This window comes from Camelus bactrianus, chromosome 11 (genome assembly GCF_048773025.1).
Source record: "Camelus bactrianus isolate YW-2024 breed Bactrian camel chromosome 11, ASM4877302v1, whole genome shotgun sequence".
NCBI lineage: Eukaryota > Metazoa > Chordata > Mammalia > Artiodactyla > Camelidae > Camelus > Camelus bactrianus.
The window spans coordinates 43,557,060-43,578,517 of NC_133549.1; the positions used below are offsets into that span (position 1 = coordinate 43,557,060).

The 21,458-nt window shown below is 52.0% G+C and overlaps 2 protein-coding genes across 11 annotated transcripts in view; one reads left to right on the forward strand and one right to left on the reverse strand.

The window, feature by feature from the left end:
• CRTAC1 (cartilage acidic protein 1) overlaps window positions 1-21,458 on the forward strand; it is a 159,832-nt gene that overhangs the window by 131,865 nt on the left and 6,509 nt on the right. For 2 of the 4 annotated variants that reach the window (XM_010971089.3, XM_074373805.1), the window contains exons 12-15: window positions 3,437-3,582; window positions 4,885-4,927; window positions 7,336-7,479; window positions 7,932-8,267. In XM_010971089.3, the coding sequence (XP_010969391.1) occupies window positions 3,437-3,582; window positions 4,885-4,927; window positions 7,336-7,479; window positions 7,932-8,050 (452 nt within the window). In that variant the 3' untranslated portion in view covers window positions 8,051-8,267. Of the gene's footprint in view, window positions 1-3,436; window positions 3,583-4,884; window positions 4,928-7,335; window positions 7,480-7,931; window positions 8,268-8,296; window positions 8,636-21,458 lie in introns of those variants that run through there. The other 2 variants (XM_074373806.1, XM_074373807.1) reach the window with 2 other exon arrangements.
• The window catches only part of GOLGA7B (golgin A7 family member B), a 62,875-nt gene continuing 60,685 nt past the window's right edge, over window positions 19,269-21,458 (reverse strand). For 6 of the 7 annotated variants that reach the window (XM_074373812.1, XM_074373811.1, XM_074373810.1 and 3 more), the window contains one exon: window positions 19,269-21,185. In XM_074373812.1, the coding sequence (XP_074229913.1) occupies window positions 21,075-21,185 (111 nt within the window). In that variant the 3' untranslated portion in view covers window positions 19,269-21,074. The remainder of the gene's footprint in view (window positions 21,186-21,458) is intronic. The other variant, XR_012510189.1, reaches the window with a different exon arrangement.

Genomic DNA, 21,458 nt, shown 5'->3' on the forward strand with positions numbered 1-21,458 from the left:
GGGATAAACTCTCTCTTGCAGGGAGGATTTAGGTCGGCCACACCTGTGAAGGCTCCAAAGTCCCTCCCTGGCTCCTCTCCCACGCTCCCCACCTAATGTAATACACAAGCTCATGCTCTGCTTCACCCACTTTGAACTTCTCCCTGATCTTCACCACACACACCCTTCTCATACCCCTATACCTTTGCCCAAGCTGTACCCACTGCCTGGAGTGCTCCTTCCTTCCCGTCTCTGTCTCCTAAGCTCTTCTTCCCCCTACAACATTCAACAAAATGACTTTTAACACCCACCTCACTCACCAAGTGGTACCAATACTCTTGGGGCAATTTCCTAGTTGATTATAAAGTAGTCACTGTGTTCATGGCCTCCACAGGGCTCAGCTTCTCCAGGATGGGACCTGGATCTGTCTCCTTCCTGCTGAATCTCAGATCCTCGCATGATGCTTGGCCCGGGGTGTGCTGCCTTCGGGGTGGGGGTAGGGTGTGCAGATATGGGCTTTGGGGTCAGATGCTCCCTTGCTGGGTAACTGAACAGTTCCCTTCACCTCTCCAAGTCTCATCCCTCGTCTCCAAGATGGAAATTATAAAACTAGTACCTTCTCAGGGAGCTGCCATGAGGATCCAATGCGCTAACGCCAAAAACCACCCAGTACAGATTGGGGTGCGTACTCTCTAGTGTTATTGCCAACAAGTGAAAGCCCTTTGTGAGCTGTAGGGCAGGCGCCGCCCATGTCTCAGAGATGATGAGGATGGGGGCGCTGAGGGTGACAGTTGGCCGGGGCAGGCCTCACATTCCAAGGAAGAAGGACTGTCTTTGCTGGATGAGCCAGAGCTCCCATCTTACAAATGACGAAACTGAGGTCCCAAGAGATCCCCTAATTAAGCAAAATAATCATTGGCAAAGGAGGGAGTCCTACTGAGATGTGTGTTCCCCGTGGCTGGCTTATCTCCTAGTCCCTACCCCTCCCTGGGTCTGGAGGAAGGGAGGTAGCAAGATTCAGCTGCAAGATGTAAATCTGTGATTGTCTATGAATATTCCGTGACTCTTGAGTTATTTGTGGCGCTTTTGTCAGGCTGGAAGATGTATTCATGTAGCTGTTCTGTTGGCTTAGGTGAGAAACATTTGCTTTCCTTTGTCTCCTTTTTTTTAAAAGGAAAATTGTTTACTTTTTACATCTACCACTTAATTGGGACACTAAGCACCCTAAAAATGCCAAATCTCTTGAACTGCAAGAGGCTACTTAAAAGCAGAAAAACAAGTGTGCAGTTAATACCTCCCCAGTCCAATTCTCACCCCTCTTTCCTAAAATGAATTATCGTGGAAGGAGGGAGCAGAGGAGTAGGGGTTTATGAGAAATGTTTTCTGGCTTAATAAAGCCGACCCCAGGCCAGGGAGGCCAGGCCTGGACAGGGAGGGTCTCTATGGGAAGAGAAGCTACACCGTGTGTCTCTGCATCATGGGGGGCTCTGCTCCAGGCCCTAGTGCTGCTGCCTCACCACAGATACTGGGGCAGGGGCTGCTCACCTTTGACAATTCCAGAGGGTGGCAGCTGGTCCCTGCCCTCATTAACTCAGGTCAGCTCAAGGCTGGAAAGCTATAATGAGACATCTCTGGAGGCCTTGGGTTGGAGGGTGCAAAAGGGAACCAGACACAGGGAGGATCAGGAAGTGGATGATGTGGCACGCAAGGTGCACCTGCCTCTGGGAGCCCCAGACTGACATGCAGGGACTCTGGGAGAAAGATGGGTCCTTCCATGCCAGAGCAGACCATCTGCACATAGATTCCCCTCAAAGTGTGGACATGGCGTCAACTCTTTTCTAAAATATGGGAACCCCTTTTGTACACAAAAATGTTTCACAGAATACCTTCGGCCCCCAGAGTAGCAATCCCTGTAAAATGCATTGGTGGATAGTAAAAGCCGCTGTAAATTCGACCACACTTGTCAGTTTCCCTCGTTTTCTAGCAATGTCTATATGCATTAAGGGGAAAGTAGCACATACATGTGGGTGACATCATTATTCAGCCCACAAATGCTGCCTGGGGGAGTGTATGGATTTGCGGACCCCTGAGCACCAAGCCCACAACTGGTCAGCCCTGGTGGGTGATGACAAGGGGGCTGCGCCCTCCCTCCTACCTGTGCTGAGCGCTGCTCTCTTTCCCAGGTGACTGACTAGACAGAGGCCTCTCCTGGCATGTGAGGCCCAGCCCCCACCTCCTCCCCACCCCAATCCATCACCATTAGCCCGACCTTGTCTCGGGTGCCGGGCCTGTTGCCTTAAGCAGGGAGCTGGGGCCGGCTTTGACAATGCCTAAACACCTGACAAATCTTTCCAGCCTGCTCTCTGCCAGTGATGTAACGCGTTGCTTTAAGGATGTGTGTAGATGGATTCACCATGAATTCACTGAGCTTCGCCACTGTTAGTTTTGTAAATATCTCATCTTTGTGAACAGTCTTTATCCTGTGCCCTCCGCCTTCCAGTTCTTTGTCATCTCAGCTTTTATTTAGAGCTTGTCTCAAATGCCCTGTCCCCAAGATCCTGGCCCTGGCCACCCTGACTAGAGGAGCACTCCGCCAAATCTTACTTCCTCTTTCTCCCATCACCCTATTTTTGTTTCCTTCACAGAGCTTGTCAATATCTGGCATTATTTATTTTTTCATCTGTTTGCCCATCCCTCCCTACCAGAGTGGAAGCTTCCTGAAAACAGGGACATTCCCAGTGACAGCCCCTCACAGGCTATAAATATCAAAATCAATACAAATACAAATAAATGGGAGACGCCTGAGGTTACACAAGTCAGATGTAAAGCTGAGATTTGTCCCCAGGTCTCCCAGAGGCTCGCCCTCCACCATATTCCTCCCAATGTACCAGGTAGGTGGTACAGCCAAGATCTGAACCCAGGACTCCAAAGTCAACTTGTTTACCGCCAGGCTCTACTTCTTCCCTAAAACAGCCTCCTGCACACTGGCCTATCCACTGGAATGTAAGTTCTAGAACTGTGCTATCCAATATGGTAGCCACTAGCCATGTGTGGCCATTTACATGTAAGTTAGTTACAATTAAATAGAACTTAAAATTCAGTTCCTATCACACCTGTACCACTTCTACCACAGCCAGCAGAACAGAGAACACTGTCATTGCAGAAGTTCTCTCTCTCTTTTTTTTTTTTTTTTTTGACCTTTTTTTTAAAGGGAGGTATTGGGGATTGAACCCAGGACCTCGTGTATGCTAAGCCTGTGCTCTACCACTGAGCTATACCCTCCCCCACAATAGTTCTCCTGGAGGGCTTTGTTCTAAATTTCCCCAGCACTTAAAAGAGTGTTCATTTCATATTTTTAGTTAGGCAATGAATAAATGAATGATGATACTTTTGCTGAGAATTCCTCCCAACCCCCTGCTCTCCTCTGTGGCTGATCCTTTCTCTTTTCATCTCATAGGGAAGGATGAAGCCAGCAGTGTGGAGGTGACATGGCCAGATGGCAAGATGGTGAGCCGTAACGTGGCCAGTGGGGAGATGAACTCGGTGCTAGAGATTCCCTACCCCCAGGACGAGGACAGCCTTCCGGCCCTGGCCCCACTGGAGGTAAGCAAAGGCATCCGGGCCTCAGAGCCAGAAAGACGGGCACCCCACCCCCACAATCCCTTGGGCTGAAGCTGGAGTCCCAGGAATCTGAGGATTTTCTTTCTAGTTTGATGGAGATCTTCCTAGCAAAGGGCAGACTTCATAATGACCCCTCCATTTGTAGTTTGTACAACACAATCACACCCACATTTCTTCTGCTCCTCACAGAAATCCTGGGGTATCAAAAGTGCATTTTTGCACCCATTCTACAGAGGTGGAAAACGGAGACCAAGAGCCCACCAAAACTGCATAGTTAGTTGTGAGCAGAGTTAAGAATTGGCCCCAGGTCTCCTGCTTCATTCCTGGTTGCTTCCAAGGCTCTGACAGAGCCACCTGTTGCTTTTGAGGGTGGGACAGGGCCGTGGTGGGCTCTTGGAGGAAGCGCTGTGGACCACTCTCTGGAGAGGATCACTGCATTGCAAATAACAGAAGCCCACTTAAACTCACACAGGAGAGGGCACTTACGGGGAGGCTTCTAGGGGAGCTCACGAAATGCCAGGAAAGCGCAGGGAGAGTAAGAGCCATGGCATCTCGGTGGCCCCAGGAGCTCAAGGACCTTTGCCATTAGTGCATGGGTGGCGGAGGTGGGACATTATTTTTCCCCAGGAGTCCTCACCAGCACCCCATCACTCATCATTTCCAACAGCTGATGTTTTCTGTCTTACGTAAAGTGTTCCGTTTCAAGTCCCCGCCCCCTGCCCCCGCCCGCTGTCTCTGAGAACCCCACACAGACATAGCCAAGCCCCACAGCTCGGCATGACCAAGCTCCCAGGTCTCTGCCTCAGCCTCACTTCGTTCAAACTCTAGCTGCAAAGCCTCCTGCTGGAATGTCTCCCTCTTATCCAGGCAGCCCTGCCGAAGGAGGCAGGCGATGGCCTGGCTTACAGGCACCCACCAGTCCGAGAATGGGGTACGGGAGTGAGCAGACACATCAAAAAATTTCTTCACCTCTCACTGCAAGTCTCAGAGTGAGGCCACAGGAGGGACAGATTCTGTTAGGAGTCCCAGCTCAGGCACGTGGATCCCACATGAGGGGAATAAGCAGGAGTTGGTACTGAATCTGTTTCTGGCCTTTCCCCCAGCCTCCTATTCTTAGTGCAATGGAAGGGGTCCCGGCAAGGAGAGGCTCCCCCCAGGTGCAGAGCTAGGAGCACCCCGCGTTCTGGGGTCAGGATGGCAGCTGCTCTGTGGCTACGGCTAGGAGGGCACCTGAGATGAGAACTTCTCCACTCACTAGTGTCTCTGCTTCTGCCTACCTTGCAGTGCGGCCAGGGATTCTCCCAGCAGGAAAATGGCCATTGCTCGGGTGAGTTGTTGCAGGAACCGGGGATCAGAGCAGAGGCCAGAATCCCACTGGGGACTGTCAGCCTGGGTCCTGGCAAGACTCAGGTTGCAGACAAGGGGTGGAAGGGTGTGGAGGGAAATGTGTTGCTTGTCCCTGGGGCTTCAGATGCCAAGACAACCGCCAAGTGACTCAGCAAGGCGAGAATGATGGTAGCGGCCAGCAGGCTGAATCACTGCAGCTCGGGGAATTGGCAGTGCTTCCTTGCCGTGAATACAGAGAGAACGAGCGTTGGGGGAGACACATACCACCTGGGCTGGGCTCACAGGGAGGCCTGGCTCCTGGGGGCCGTGGTGGCTGGGGTGGGCACGCATGCCCATGGAGAGCTGGCAGCTTCAGCTTGGCCAGCCAGCAGAGCAGCAAGCAAGGGAGCTGGTGGGAAAGGGTGGGCATGGCCAGGGGACATTGGAGTAAAGCAGAGTGTGGCATGTGGTCACAGTACAGAAGGGAGATGGCAGCCTAGCGCAGTATTAGGGGCAGGTAATGCACCCTGCCAGGCTCTGTGAAGCAGCTCTGTGAGGGTCCAGTGACCTTCTAAAAGTCCCCTGAGGGCCTAGAATGGGGCAGGGGCAGCCTAGAGGCTCAGCACCCAGAAGACCTGCAACCCAGTGTCTTCCATCCCAATGACCAGCAGTGAGGGGTCAGGCCAAGGACTCCACCTGCCTTTAGACCTTTAGGGAGCATTCTTCCCAAGTCCCCTCTGCAGATACTCATCAACCCCAGGTGAACAGGTTTGTTACTGAGATACAAGAGTCAACAAGACACACACAGTCCCTGCCCTCCTTGAGCTTAGAGCCAACGGGAGGGGCACACAAGTAAATAGTGATGACCAGGCAGTGTGAGCCGGGCTGAGGTGGGAGAGGGGCGGGGGCGGTGGGAGCACAAAGGTGGGGCCCTAAACCAGTTTAGGGAGGGTCCAAGAAGGTGTCCTAGAGAAAGTAAGGTCTAAGCTGAGCCCCAAGGGGTGAGGAGTTGGCTAGGCAGGGAGAGGGGAGAAAGCATTCTGGTGGAGGGCGCGGCATGAGTGAAGGACCACAGGGGAGCAGAGGCATATGGCTCGAAGAGTGGCTTGAGGAAGAAATTAGCCCCCTCCGTTCATGTCCCCACCGTGGCCACGCTAAACAGACAGTGCACATGCACAGAAATTCCAGCATCTTCACCGTGCGCTGGGAAGACCCTGTGAGATCCCCAGTCCAGCCGCCTCCTCCTTTGCATCATCCAGCAGCCATCTGTGTGCCTCTACCCAGCAGGCTCTGCGCGGGGTGCTGGGGGTCAGGCCAGGCACCTGCCCTGGATGGGTGTTCATGCTAGTCAGGGGGACAGACCACACACACGCGACCTGAAAGCGGGACAAGACGAGTTAAGAATTCTTTAAGCCAGGTGCTCTGTGGGGACTGTTCTAGACGAGTGGACAGGGAGAGGACCTGTGAGTTGAGACTGGAAGAGTGAGAAGGGCCTGGCCACAGAAAGAGTGGAGGGAAGAGCTTGCCCAACAGACAGAAGAGCGGGAGCAAAGACCGTGAAGCAGGAAGAAGGCTGGGTGTGTCAAAGGAACAGGGAAGAGGCCAGCGTGCCAGGAGAGGAGGGACAAGCCAGACTCCAAGTCAGGGAGGGTCTTGAGGCCCCAGGAAGGTGTCTGGACTTTGTTCTCAGGACCCTGCGCTGTTCAGCAGGAGAGTGGCATGATGTGGTTCACATTTTCAAAAGATCACCCCAGCTGCTGAAATGCAGATTGGATTAGAGGGCAGGTGGCAGCCAGGAGGCCAGGCAAGAGGCAGCTGCATAAATCCAGGAAAGAGCTGGTGGTAGTTGGGAACAGGCTGGTGGCAGAGGAGTAAGAAGGAGGTAGACAGATGAGAGAGGTGCTGAGGGGCAGGACTGACAGGATCTGTTGTTAAATTACCTGCAGACATAAGGAAAACGGAGGAATCAGGAGTCACTCTGATGTCTGCTTGGGCAGCTGAGTGGCTGATGGTGGCATTGAGTTAAGGTAGCTGGGAAAGCTGTGGGGCAAAAAAGTTTGAGAGTCAGGAGAATCTAGAGTTGCATTTAGACCTAGTAAGTTTGAGATGCATGGTAGACAGGTTCACGAGTCTGAGCCCCAGGGAGAGGTTGTGGCTGGAGACAGGAGGTCTGGCATCATCCATGACCACCTAGAGAAAGTGGGTAGAGAGAAGAGAAGGCCCAGGACCAAGCCTGAGTGCAGTGGTCAAGTACAGGAAGAGCCAGCCAAGGGGACTGAAGTGAGCAAATTGAGGCCCAGAGAGAAGAAGGGACATGCCCAAGGTCGTGGGGTGGGGGATGGGGCAGCAGAGCCTGAGCAAGGACCCATTGCCCACAAGTTCTGGTGAGTGGCTCCCTTTGCCTTTTAGACACCAATGAATGCATCCAGTTCCCATTCGTGTGCCCTCGAGACAAGCCCGTGTGTGTCAACACGTATGGAAGCTACAGGTGCCGGACCAACAAGAGGTGCAGTCGGGGCTACGAGCCCAACGAGGACGGCACAGCCTGTGTGGGTGAGTGGGGCTCCAGCCATGGTCCAGTAACAAAGGGAAGTTGCCTCCCCCTGGGGAGTTCTGGGGGGGCCCCCAATCAGGGTCCCAGCCCCTGCCTCCCCCCAGAAGATGGAGTCTCCCTAGACTCCCATTGGGTCTCCCGGGAAAGCCATGACAGAGGCCTGGAGAAGCCCTGCCACCACTGCCATCATCCGCAGGGCCCCCGGGAGGCTGTGTCCTGGACAGAGGCCACTGCTCTTCTTATTTCTCCCCTTCTCACATTTCCTAAAACTAACATTCCTACGTTAAGGTCAGCCCGTCTTCCCCTACCTGGGATATAGACTAGCTCCTCTGCTCATCTTTGTCTGAATTTCTGAACTGGTGTTTGTCTTCTTCCTCCTGAACGCTTCCCCCCACCCCCACCCCCTTTCTCTTTTTCCCATTTTCTGTCTCTCTGCCCATCCTTTTCACAGCTCAAGTGGCCTTTTTAGGTGGGTATCCTTCTGCCGCCTTTAGAATCTCTGAGACTCTCTCTCCGGCCTCATCCCTTTCTCTAGGCCTTGGACTCTGCCTTCAGTTATATGCACTTTAAATTCCATCAATAAAGGAAAACATAAAAAAAAACTAACAACCTTTGTGGAAAACTAAATCTCTCCCACTGCCTGTCTCTCTCTCCACGCCCAGTAGATTCTGCTGCGCGCACCCTCTGAATGGACAGCAGGGGTGGCCATCTTTGAAAAGGGAAGTTTGGGAGATGTGATGATATTTGTGTAACTTTAGTTGTTTGTGAAGTCTTTCTTTGCATGTTTTCTGAGAACATGTTTTTTACCCCATCCAGCCTCCCTCACTCCTTCAGAAGAATCAAGATAGTCCTGTCTTTTCTGTATCCTCCAGTGTCATGAGCAGCTTATTTTGCCCTTAACAAAGATGGCTCCCAGGTGGTTGCTTGCTCAGTTGAGTTGATAATGTGTCACGTGCCTGCTGGTTTGGCCTGTGCTGTTTCTGCTCTGCAGGCCCCGACCACCCGTGGTAGAGAAAGCCATATTGGGGTTGGTGGTGATGATGGGAGGGGAAAAGGGTGGCCCTTTGGGACTCTTGATAAAAATGTTAAGCTTTGAACTTGCTAAGCCTTCCAGCCTCTTTCTAGAGAAACTATGCCAATAAACTCTCTGCTGGATATTAGTGTCGAGCTGTTGGAAAAAAAAATGTGTGTCTGGAGCAAGTAGAGCTGTTTGGAATACTGAATTAGCAGCAGCCCTTCCATCATCCGTGTGGCCCTTGGAAAGCAAGTCATGAGATAAGGTGTCTGCCTCTAGGCACAAGCAACATCGGGTGTGTGCACCAATGTTCACATAAGGGGAATGGGGTAAGGGATGTGGGATGAACAAGGGACAGACATGGAGGGAACGCTCTGGGGAAGTCACTAGGCCTCAGTTTCCCTAATCTAAATGACAGGAGAATTGGGCTGGTATATCCCTAGGGGCCCTTTCCTTTCTAAAACACATTAGTATGTTGCTGGACATAAGCATGGCTAGTCACAAGTTACCCTGATTTCTAGAAAGAACCTTGCAATTTGTTCTCCTCTGCAATATGCTCAGAAGCCTGGAAGCTCCTGGAAGCTTCACCTTTGGGAACGATGTAACACCATAGAATACTTTCACGACCAGCCTCCATAGTGAAGGTACGTTGTAAATCCCAGACCTATTCTTCGTGGGGAAAAAGCCACCCCAAGATATAACAAAGTCTAAAGACTTTATACTTAAATCTTAATACTTAAGAATGCCCCAAGCCTTTTAAAAACATATTTAACAAAAAAAATTACCGTTTTCAGATATAATAATACACCCAATAAATCACAAAATATTAATTCCTCATAGCTAGTGCTGTTTTTTTTTACTCAGAACAGGAACTTAAATGAAAAGTTTTAAAATAAAAACAGCTACAATCTCACAGAAAGTCATACATCCAATTAAAAATCGCTTCACTTCTGGGAAGCCCCGTCCTGTGTGTAGACATGGAATTAAGATCTGCAAGGGTCCCGAGATGAAACTCAGAGAGATGAAGTGATCTGCCCAAGGTCACAAGCCAGCTGGTCCCTGAGCCAAGGCTGGAGCCCTCTCCCATCACACTGTCTCGTCAGGGGGTAACAGACATCACTATCACTGTTCAGACTATTCCCTAGTCATTGTGGAAGATGCTGCCTTTTTAGAAATGAACAAGTGGATCTAAGATAGTGAGATAAATAAAACCCAAAACCCACAGAGGCGATAGTTCCAATGCACGGTAAATAACAAGATAACAGTGTCCATTGACCGGCTGCACACGCAGCATGAGAAATAAGAAACAAGACAGCTAGTGCGACAGCCTGACAAGGACATCAGGAGATCCAAGCTGACAGCAGACTTCAGAGGATGCCTTATAAGTAAGAACCTTGAATCCCTACACACTGAGTTTCTTCTAACGGGGTATGTTTATGTGGTTTTACCCTACCTGCTGGATGGGGCCAGATGAGTTACAAAGAGTTCAAAAGTCCCCCCAGCTGTTAAGAGCACAACTACTATATCCCAACTCCAGGGTAAGAAGGCTTTCATTCAACATCCGTTTCTTTCCAACAAAGGTTGTGCCAGGTGCTGAGCTAGGTTCTAGATGTACAGCAGTAAGCGAAGGTGATATGGTTGCTGTCCTGGTACTGCTTTCCTCGAGCCAGATGGAGGACCCGGTGATGGGATGGAATAAGACTCAAAGGGGCCTTCCAAAAAGTCTAGCTAAATTCCTGGATTGCTGTATCAGAAAGCTAGCTCTCTGTGTTCATTCATATATTTATTCAACAAGCATGTATTGAGAACCTCCTGTGTGACAAGCCCTGGGTCCCTCCGATGAGGACTGTAACAAGGTCCCTCCAATGAGGGGGTCAAGTCCCCTGCCCCCAAGATACTTATGTTGGAAGAAATACGAAGCTAAAGGATTCAGAGAACAGGCACCTGCCGAACCAACTCAGCATCACCTGTCGCCAAATAACAGGGCTTGTCCAAGGGGCCGGGGGCCAGGCTTTCTTAGCCAAGTGCCTCAGTCCAGTGTGTTTACTGGTCTGTGCTGAACCAGCCTCGGATGGATGGGCACAGAGCCTCACCCAAGCTCGCCAGGCTCAGGATCCCATCCACCTCTTTCTAACAATTCTCCTTCCTCTGAGGCCCATGGGGCCAAACTCTAGTCCTCCCCCTCTCAGCACAGACAATTCAGTCTTTTTTTTGTCCCCTGGTCCCACTTAGGTTCCTGACATCTTTGTTGGCTTATGCTGGATTTGAGTTTGTAACAGAAATAGCAGATGCCTTCAGGGGCTGACAAACAAAGGAATGGGCTAGAAAGGATTATGCAAATAGAGGAGCTGGTGTGGCTGAGGGGGCAGCCGCTGCTCACCCCAGCGGAACAGGAAGATAGACCAGCATTACCAGAACTTCTCATTTTTCAAGAAAAGCTAAATAATAAAATAATAAGACCATTTTACGCTGCCCAAAAATGTTCCTCTTCCAGGAATGTACACCTTAAAATGACAATAATAGCTCACATTTAGTTAGCTTGGCGTGTCTGGGTCAGATCTAAACTCTTTACATGAATCAACTTGTTGACTCCTCCAACAACCCCCGGGGGAAAGTGCTAGTATGATCCTCGTTTAATAGAGAAGCCAAATGCTGTGTCCAGAGGCACACAGCTGGGACAGGCAGGGGCAGTACTCCATCAGGCAGTCTGGTGGCCCCAGCCTCTGCTCTTCCTTCTCCATTCGGGCTGGCTAACTGGTTACACAAAAGCCATGGTCTCTCGTGCTGCCCAGGGTCCAGGGATGGGTTGGGAAAGAAGAAATAGAATCCCTAGAGCACCCAGGATCTGAGACAGTCTCCGCAGTCGCATTCAAGCTGCAGGAAGAGATGGTGGGGCCTGTGTGAATCCCCTCACTGGGCCTGTTTGGCCAGCCTTTGTGGACGCGGAGTTGTGCATCACCCAAGTGGCCCCTTCAAGCATCTACTCAGTCGCCAGCCCTGCTCTGGGGAGGTGCCATTCTGAGGGCCAGGAGTTTGATTATGTGTCACTCTGGCTGCTATGGCCCCCTCCCAGGGTCTGGGCATCACACCCTGACCAGCGCCCACCTCCGGACTGTGGCCCGAGCAGGGATTCCACTCCCACCGCTGAACAGAGCTGTTGGTCATCATCCCAGAGCCGTAGGAGACAGGAGGACAAACGCTTCATTTTCTCAAGGAGCCAGCTGGGTTTTTCCAGCAAATTTTAGAATGATACCCTCACCCAGACTCTTAGCTCAGGAGGCACGCTAGGGAAGTCCCTCCCTTTCTCTCCCTCCCCGGAGTCAGCCACCGTCTCTCTCCTTCCATGTGGACCAGACCACAGCCACACACTGTCAGGGGCTGATGCTGTGTCTCCTTAGCAACAGGCACATCCTAGAAGGAGGAAGGAGGGCAAGAGAACATGGGCTGGTTAACTCCACAGATAATGCCAACCCCTCCCTCAGCACTTGTCCTCTGAAAAAATTGCTGTTAAACAGCCAAATGGTCAAAGGGTGGGCCACCAGAGAACAGTGAGAAGCAAAAAGAAAAAACTCTCCTGGGGAAGGAAGCTAACATTTACAGACTGCCTGTCATGTGCCAGGAACTTTACATCTGTGTCTCCATGAATCCCCCCACCCAGCCCGTAGGATAAATGCTATTAGTCTGTTTATGACCAAAGAAACTGAGGCTCAGAAATAATAAGTTACCCAAGGTCACATGGCTAGGTCAGTAATTGACACCAGGGCAAATTATTTAACCAGTTGTCACTCGGCATATACTGATCAGACAGCTACTATGTGCTGGGCATTGTTCTAGTGGCTTGGGATCTACATCTGTAAACATCGCTGACAAAGATTCCGAAAGCCCTGGTGACATATGGCAGGCACCGTGCAACATAATAAGTGAAGTATATGGCATGTCAGAAGTTAGCGCTACTGGGGAGAAGGAGGAAGCAGCATTAAGGCAAACTGGGAGTGCTGAGATAGAGGCGGAATGCCATCTGAAATAGGGTGGGTCAGGGTGGGCCTCGCTGAGAAAGGGGTATTTGAAATAGGTGAGCTGGCTTTTTGAGCTTCAGTTTTCTCATCTGTAAAATGGGGATAATCCCTACTACACAGAGTTATTATATTAAACAAGATGATAGAAAATACTTGATGGGGGCCTGGTACCTAGTAAGCTCCCAATAAATCAGAAATGTTGTCAGTATTCCTAAGTAGCAAAGTTCAAGATGGAGCCTGGATCCATTCAACGCCAAAGCTCATGTGCCTCCCAGCACACCCTCCCGTGGCCCAGGTCACCGGGAACCTGCAGCATGGGAGATGTGGAGGACACAGGAGCTGACAGCTTCTCAGGGAAGAGATCTCAGGACCGAAAATGGCCATGAGGGAGCAGAGCAAACCTTCCTGGGGCCTGGGCTGTGCTGAAGGGCTCAGCTTAGTTCTCACGCAGGGCCATTCTCCACAAGAACCAGGAACTAGTGAACTGGCCTGGGGATTCATCCCTCAACAATCACAGAATCCTAGATCACTAAATCCGGCACCTGAGACATCATCTAGTCCTGCCCCAGCCTGCTCGGATGTGGAAACTGAGACCCAAAAAGGAGCAGTGACTTTCCCAAAGACCACAGCCTCGCTGGGAATCTGACTCCTGCCTGGGCTCCTCTTCCTCACTGTGCCGCCTTCTCCAAAAACTCAAAGTATTTCAGAAGCACAATTGTATCAACCATTCCAGAAATATGGTGGGGGTGGGGGACAGTGTTTGTTCTTTCCGTCATGCTGACACCAATCGGAGTCAGGGGAAGTGCCCACCAAGTGAATCCAGGCACCATGCTCGGAGCATGGAGCACAGCCGGGATGAGAGAGCTGCAGGGAGGTGCCTGGTGCCGAGAGAGTCCTGCTCGGCTGAGAGAAAGGGGGCTGTGGGCAGGGCCAGCAGCATAGGGGACAAGGGTGGGGACAGAAGGAGAATCTGTGCCACCTCTTCCCAGAAAGTCCTGCCCGGAACCTCATGACCCCAGCCTGCCGGCCTGCCTGCCAGAAGGGGCCCAGAATAATTCCCATAAAGGTGGCTCATTGTCCTTCTTCATGGCCAGACCCAGAGCAGCCATGAAGGACTTATCCCCCAGAATCATTTAATGCCCCCCAACCCCCCGCCAAGTTCTAAGCGCTGAGTCTCCTCCCCCGGCCCCAGACCTGGGTGCAGAGCTCCTGGGGAAGCAGAAAAGTAGTCATGTTCCCCTACTGCTCATGGGGACCAGAGCAGAGGGACAAGCTTAGGCCAAATGGGAAGAAGGCAAACCTCATGTATACCTTTTCTGCACTTTCCGGTCCCCAGGCGCAGATGTATAGGCCTTGAAGGCAGACGCAGAGAGGACAGAGGAAGAAGGGAGCCAGGACATCTCAAAGCCTAACCCAATGCACAGGGTGTCTCATGTGCCAAATGCTATGGTCTTTTCTGGAGAGCTGATCCCCAAATCCTGCAGCCCTCCCTCCTTCCTTCTTTCTTTCCATCTACTCTTAAATTCACTCTGGGATCAGATGGACTTAGGCTTATATTCCAGGTACCCCACTCTAAGTGGCCATAGATAAGCTATTTCACCTCTCTGAGCCTCAGTTTCTTCATCCACTGAAAATGGAGGCATAACAACCTCATAGAGCCTTTGTGAAGCTTCACCAGGATAGAGCATGTAAGGGCCAGATTGATAAAATGCGGATATTATTATAAAATCTGTTCAGGCCCTTTAACCTCCTGGTTTCACTTCTCGCAGTGCCTCATTTTACAACAATCCATAAGTCATTAACTGGGGCGACGTTAGACCTGTAAGAATCCTTCCCAACAAGACACAACCATCACTCATAGTTATAAATGCGAAGTTCATTTGGGGACCAGTTACACAGCATCTTCCCTTTGAAGAGCTCTAGCCCTGTATTTAGATCTGCACTGGAGAGCACAGGGCCGATCCGTACCCATCCATTCACCTGCCTCTCCACAGTCTGCAAGCATCCATCTCAAGCCAGGCAGCCCTCTCCCTTACCTCTGATCTATCAGTCATCTCCCCGTGAGCATCTTCTCTGTATCCATCCACTTATCCATCTATCCGTCCATCCCTCCATCCCTCTACCCATGGTAGTTCACCCTCTAGGGACCCAGGCCCGGCCTTTCCAGGCAAAGCACTCAGCCCCACAAAGATTTACCCACCTCAATATAATGGTGCCCAGGAGCAGCAGGCCAGGGCTGAGTGGGGTCAGGATGCACACTTCCTCCCCTCCTCTCCCAGGTGAAGATCATGAGCAGAGCCACATGATCACGGCCAGGGCAACATTACTGAAAGCAGCTGCCCAGTGCATGGGGTGGCCTGGGGTCAGTCACGCTTTGATTGAGTTATTCAGTGACCACTTGCAGTTGAGTGGTGTCACTCGGCAACCACTTACCTGTCTGTGTCTGTGTCTGCCTAAGCAGCTTCTTAGCGGCACGTTGCCCCAGGGGCCTGAGGATTTCACACCTATGTGTTCTTGTCTCTTCCTGCCAGCCTGTGATGGGCTGCATTTCCCGTCCACCTGCCGAGGGTGAGACCCTGCAACAGACACTTGGGGCGGGGGAGGAAGGTGGTAGAAATGAGTAAGACGGACCCCTGCCCCCCAAGAGTTCACCGAGGAACTGGGACAGGAGGAAGGCCAGCCTCATCCACAAGGTGCTGTAAGCTGTGTAAAACATTTCCCCTTTGGGGACCTTGCGTGGCATTGCTCTCAGGTGGTAGCTGGTCCCCAGTCGCTTTTCCATTACAGAAATCAATAACTTGAATTACTCCAAAATAACTAGCCCCTTCGTGCCCCTGCAGATCTAATTTTTCTGTGTCTGCATTTGCCCACGTGCTTCTCTCTGAGTCGGGAATCTGTCTTCATGAGTCAATCCATGAAGCCTTTTGTCTGACTGTGACACACAGTGGCCAAATGAGGGCAGGGTTTCGGGCCAAAGACTTGGGTTCAGGTTTTGCTCTGACACTTACTAGCTGTGGGCGCTCATCAGGCTACCTAACCATCCACTTTCCTCGTCTATAAAATGAGAATTCAAATATAACCACCCACCAGAGTGCTAGAGAATGAAGTGGAATAACAGTGTACCTGAATTCCTGGCATACGTTAGGGAATCGGTGGACCCTTTATGTAGATTAATCTCTATCATGAGGCCACTGTATAATGAGGTCGTAGTGTAATTTCAACAATAACGTTATATCTTAGAGAAACAGATTATCACTTACAAAGATGTGTTCTCACAATGCATTCATTTTACAAATGGCAAGCTGAGACTCGGTGTGGTTAAGTGATTGACTGGGGGTCCGCGGACTGGTCCAGCCCTCTGACTCCCTTCAGACTCTTCCACCTCCCCCATCATCCCAGTCAGAACCACGAGTCCAGGGTGGTGCACGCTAAGTTCTGTCCAGAAGATGCTGAAGTGACAGGCCCTTTAAATGTCCTCAGAGGAAGAGCTGTGAGCACAGCACAGTCTGCCCTCAGCACCACCAGGAGAATAAATCCTCCCAAAGTAGCCTGAGAAGGGTCATACGGAACCCTTGGAAGGCTGGACTCTGAAAGGAGGGAAAGAACAGTTATTTCATGCCAGGCACATTCGCAGCTAGTCACTGACTTCAAAACCAGTTGTTCTTCACCTTTTGGGGCGGGTCATGTACCCCTTCGAGAATCTGCTGAAAGCTATGGATTCCCTTCCCTAAAGGTACATCATTCTGCATACAAGTGCTGGGGGTCAAGCATAAGAGCTCCTGGCAGAAACCTGGGCTGTTTTAAGATTTCCTTCAGTACCAGGGACCTTCTCTTTTAAAGGCTCCACCCCTTTAAAATCATATCAAACATTTCCATGTACACCCACAGTCCACACTCAATCACACACATACACACACACACAGACACACGCACATACTAGCTGAGTCAAACTGCAGTTGACTGACATAATGTATATTTTGTAATCATGTCATAAAACATTCATTTCAGTTTTGTGCTTTCTTTTCCTATTCTGGAGCAAATAAACTTTTTATTAAATTTTATTGAAATGCATCATACATAAAGAAAATATGCAGATCTGAAGTGTAACAGCTCAGTGGACTCAAAGTGAGCACACCTGTCTAACTGCTGGAGCAATGGACCATCGGGCCCCCTTCCACTTGCTGCCCTCCCGCCCCAGGGCAGCTGCCATCCTGACTTCTTACACGATAGATTCATTTTGCCTGTATTAGAATTTGCTATTGGGGAATCATAGAGTTCACACTCATTCTATGTCTGGCTTAATTCGTGGAACCAATACACTTTTTCATTCAGGTCTCAGGCATTGTCAGAGGTATGTGAAAAGTTCATGGACTCTAGGTGCTGTCAAAACCAGAGGTTCTCAACCTTGCCTTCACACCAGAATCTCCAGGGGAACTTGAAAAACTCCTGATATCCAGGCTGCACCCTAGAAGAATGAAATCAGGGTCCCTGGGAATCGGACCAGGCATCAGCAGTTTTTCTTGCTCCCCAGGTGACTTTGATTACGACCAACGATGAGAAACACAGGTGTAGGCAATTCTGTAAAGTATTAGTATCCCTGTTTTACAGCTGGGGAAACTGAAGCTCCAGGAGTCTCAGTTTACTGTGCTACTGTCACGAAGCTGGAGCTCCGATTCAGGTCTGACTTAGGGTGCTCTTTGCATTGACTTCATCCATGGAACAGTAAAGCCCAAACCAGGTGCCTCCTGCCAGAAACGTCCTCACTGTAAGTCCTTCCAGAGCTGTGGAGAAGCGGGGTGGGGTTTCCCAGGATAAAAGGCCCTCCGGGAGAAAGGCAGCACCCCAGGGGGGCTGGTGGTCAGGAGAGAGTCACCACCAACTGGACTCCATCTTTGCACTGTGCCCCCTGGAAGCCACAGAAAAGTCCTTGCAGGTGGGAGCAGCTGCTGGTTTTGAGGTCACAGAGAAGTTTCCCAGCAGCTGAGTTGCTCTGGGGGTGCAGTACACAATTCTGCCGCTCGGTGGCACCATGAGCTTCTGTAAACCCTGTGGTTTTCACACACCCCCTGCTTTTGGCCCAAGGAAGCCAGACCACGGAATCGGAATCGGGAGGTGGTGATGGGTATGCAGCAGCCCACAGCTGCCCGGAGGTTCCTCTGCTTCCCGGGGCCCGATGGGGCCTGTCCCCGGCTGAAAAGGGGTGTGCAAGGATATGGCTGCCACGGACCCAGGAGAGAGGCTTCTTCCCCATAACTGAGCCAGCAGAGGAAAGCCAGGCAGAGAAGCCATGCCTCACCTGGCTTCTCCCCCATCAGCCCTTCACCAAGCTGCCCCTGTGGGCCTCATGCCCCGTGAGGAGCAGAACCACCCATACTCCCATGATGCCCTGGGCTTGGAAGTACCAGCCCCCCCCGCCCCCCCCCCCCCCCGGAGCCCAGGCACTATGCCAATTCCTTCCCTGGGAATCTGCCAAATCCTCACCCTAGGATGGCTAACGGGGTCTCTGAAGCTGATATCATCTTCCCCACAGTTTAGATGAGACAAAACCAAGCTTGCCACTTTCTAGTTGTGTAAGTTTGGGCAAATTACTTAACTTTCATGAGCCTCAGTCTCCTCATCTGTAAAATGGGAATGCTAGTCCATACCACAGAGAGTTGTGAAGACTGAATGATGAATTATGTAGAATCTTAGCCTAGTGCCTGGCACATAGTAAGTCCTAAATAAGTGTTAGCTACTATTGTTTATTATTACTGATAATAATAAGGTTGCAAACAGGACAGAATGAACCTACTCGCACGTTAAAAAAAAACCAGCTCCATTGTTACAAGTTTCACACACCCCAGGTTTGAGCAGAGTCAGTGAGTCCAGCTTGCCTCATGCTCAGGCAAAGGCCCAGCTTCCTCTTAGAAGCAGAAAATACAAGCATCGAAGTCACCCAGAGTCCCATTCGGAGAGGACACCCCCAAAGCCCCCACCAGAGGTGGAGTCATTGTCCCCAGAGTCTGGTAAGATCTTCTGTGGGCCCACAGACCTGTGTGTGACCCTGGCCACCCTGAAGCCTCAGGCAACTTCCACTTGGGTGTCATCTCCATGCTCACTCTGACATCTCATGTCAGAGTGAGCGCTGGGTCAGGAGACCTCGGCTCTAAACCTGGCACAGTTGTCGACCAGCTGTGTGACCTGGGGCAAGTCACTCACCCTCTCTGGGCCTCATACTGCCTCATTTAGATGATCTTTAAATCCCCTTCCACACCTCTGCCATATGTATTTAGCAAAGTATCTGGCACATAGTAGGTGCTCATTAAGTGTTATTTAATTTCATAAAATCCAAGGCACAACCCTGCTAGGTTCTAGCACCCACATAGTTTTCTTTAGAACTGAGTGACCTGTGTGATCCAACCCTTAACAGGGCCCAACCCAGGGTAAGAGCTCAAGAAATGGCTTTTTATCTAATTAATTCATGACTTACTTTTGACCTGGCTTTCAGTCCAGCCTCTTCCCCCTACCCAAGGCTTCAAGGGCTGCATAAAGGCTCCAAGTTAGAGGATGCAGAGTGTCTGCCTCCCCACTAGACTACAAGCTCCAAGAAGACAGGGTCCATCCTGCCTGTGTCAGGGCACTGCCTCTTCAGGAAGACACTCAGCCCCGCCTCCTCAGCGTGAGGTGGGTGGGCAGCCAAGCATCCCCTCACTGTGGTCCTGGGGCAGAGTTCTGGACCCCATCGCCATGAGGAAGAGAAGCAGCACAGAGCCTCAAGCTGGGCAAGACCTTTTATTGGAAAAAGAAATAATAAAACGGAAGGCCACGGCATCACCTGTGCCTAGTTATGCCACGGAAGACGCACACCAGCCACATGGTGGGCCAGGGTGGGCACAGGCCAGGGTCAGGGGGCTGTGGTCGAGCTCCCTGGGCTTCAGCTTGCCTGGGGGACCCACTTAGACTCAGGGGCTGGGCAGCCCTCTCCAGCTCCCTGGAACCTTCCTACACTCCCATGTCCAAAAGAAAATTAGGCCCTCTGGTTCCAGAAAGCTCCCTGCAGTGGCTGGTCTTTCATATCCACTTTAGCACCTCCTGAGGCAGGCAGCCTCCTGTCCATCTTCAGGCACCAGGACAGGGCTGCTTCCTTCCCACTGGCCCCACTGGGCCTCCACCGCCAGGGCCTCATTGGCCGGACCCCCCTTTCAAGAAAGGAGTTTGCCTTTCCCCTGCGGGTCGGCATCTCCTTTGACCTTCCAAGGAAGCCTTGCTTGCACAGACTTAGAGGGCCCCTGAGCCCGGGCGGGCTGAGTATGCAGTGTCCATGGCCCTGGTGCCTTGTTACGGGGGACTGGGACTGGGCCATAGAAGGCCCTGGAAGGTTGGCTTTGATCTCCTGGAACCTTAACTTCCTTTTTGTTAGAATGTACGCAGTAGAGTCAGAAGGTGAGGAGAACCTTGCAGGTCGGGGAGAGGCCAGGGAGAAGAGTCAAGCTGGCAGTCCCAGGTAAGGGGCAAGGGGCATCAGAACATTTATTTACAGGGAGTCAGGCTGGACCCACACCGGGACGCAGCCACAGACCACCCCGTGGGAAGATATGACAGGCTGCAGAGAGGGGCAGTCCCTGTCCCAGCAGGAAGGGGAACATACAAGTGCACTCTCACACATACCTGCACTCACACGTGTGCTCACAGTGCACTCATGCACACCTGCACTCACACATACACGTGCATTCATGCACACAGTGCACTCACACACGTGCTTGCGTGCACACACACTCATTCTCACACACATGCAGGCTCTAATCTCAGGAAGTTGGCTTCATTTCTGGAGGTTCAACTCCCCCCCTCCAAGGCTGCGTCTCTCCAGGAAGCATTTCTCCGGACCCCGCATAACACCTGGAAGCCTGCAAAGTCACAGGAGTTGGACACCTCTTGGCAAGGTCAAGATAGCCTCCAGGCTCTGGGTGGAGGACAGGGACACCATCAGTCTGGAAGAGGTCAGGAGGGGGCTGGACAGCTCCCCACACAGCACCCACAGGCTGACCGCTCCTGTCTCTCCAGACCTGGGATTCAGTGGAGGCAGGACCACAGACAGGCAGAGGCCCCGTGGTGGCATCAGAAGAAGCAGGTGCTGGGAGACAGCCATGGGGAGCAGGGCCCCGAGGGAGCGAGGCCTGTGGATTTGGGGTGAAGAATCATGCAGGATGGGAATTCTCTACGGGACAGACCTGGATCCTTTCCTGGGGTGTTGGGGGAGGAGCTGCAGAGGAAAAGGGTTGTTCAAATTGTGCTGTCCCCACCCCCAGCCTCCCCCTGGAAGACCTGCTGCCTCTGTGTGACCGAGACCAGCCCCACTGGGTAAGAGCCAGGTCAGGAACTGGACCATCCTGCCAGGGGGCAAAGGGCAGGGGGCATGGGTGGATGGCCGGCAGGCAACATGGGGCCGGTCCCCCTCCCTCCCGCCCTGGGCAGCAGGGTGGGCCCAGAGAAAGACTCAGAAGCGGGTGCTCTGGTAGCGTAGCCGCCGCAGGTCTGCAAGGCCCTCAGTCCAGCCGTACACCTCCCTGCAGGGACTCTCGGCCAGTCACCGGGCCCCCGCCCCGCCGCCCCCACCGCTGCTGCTGCCGCTGCCACTGCTGCTGCCGCTGCTGGAGCTGCCACTGCTGCACCGGTCCTCGTAGATGGAGATCTCGATCTGGGGTGGCGTTAAGGTGGGCTGCTAGCTGCCGGGCAGGGCGGACAGGAACTGGCTGAAGGAGGCCAGCAGGAAACGGGAGGCAGAGCTGTGCTGCTTCCTCGACAGTAAGGACTCAGAGGCCTGGGGAGCGAGACCCAAGCCCCTCCTCGCACCTGTGCTCACTCTGCTCAGAGACACGGAGCCCAGACCAGCAGCTGACATTCTAGTGGGTCTATTACCATATCCCGGGACACGGATGTGCCCAGGACAGGGTGTTAATGCACAGGAAGT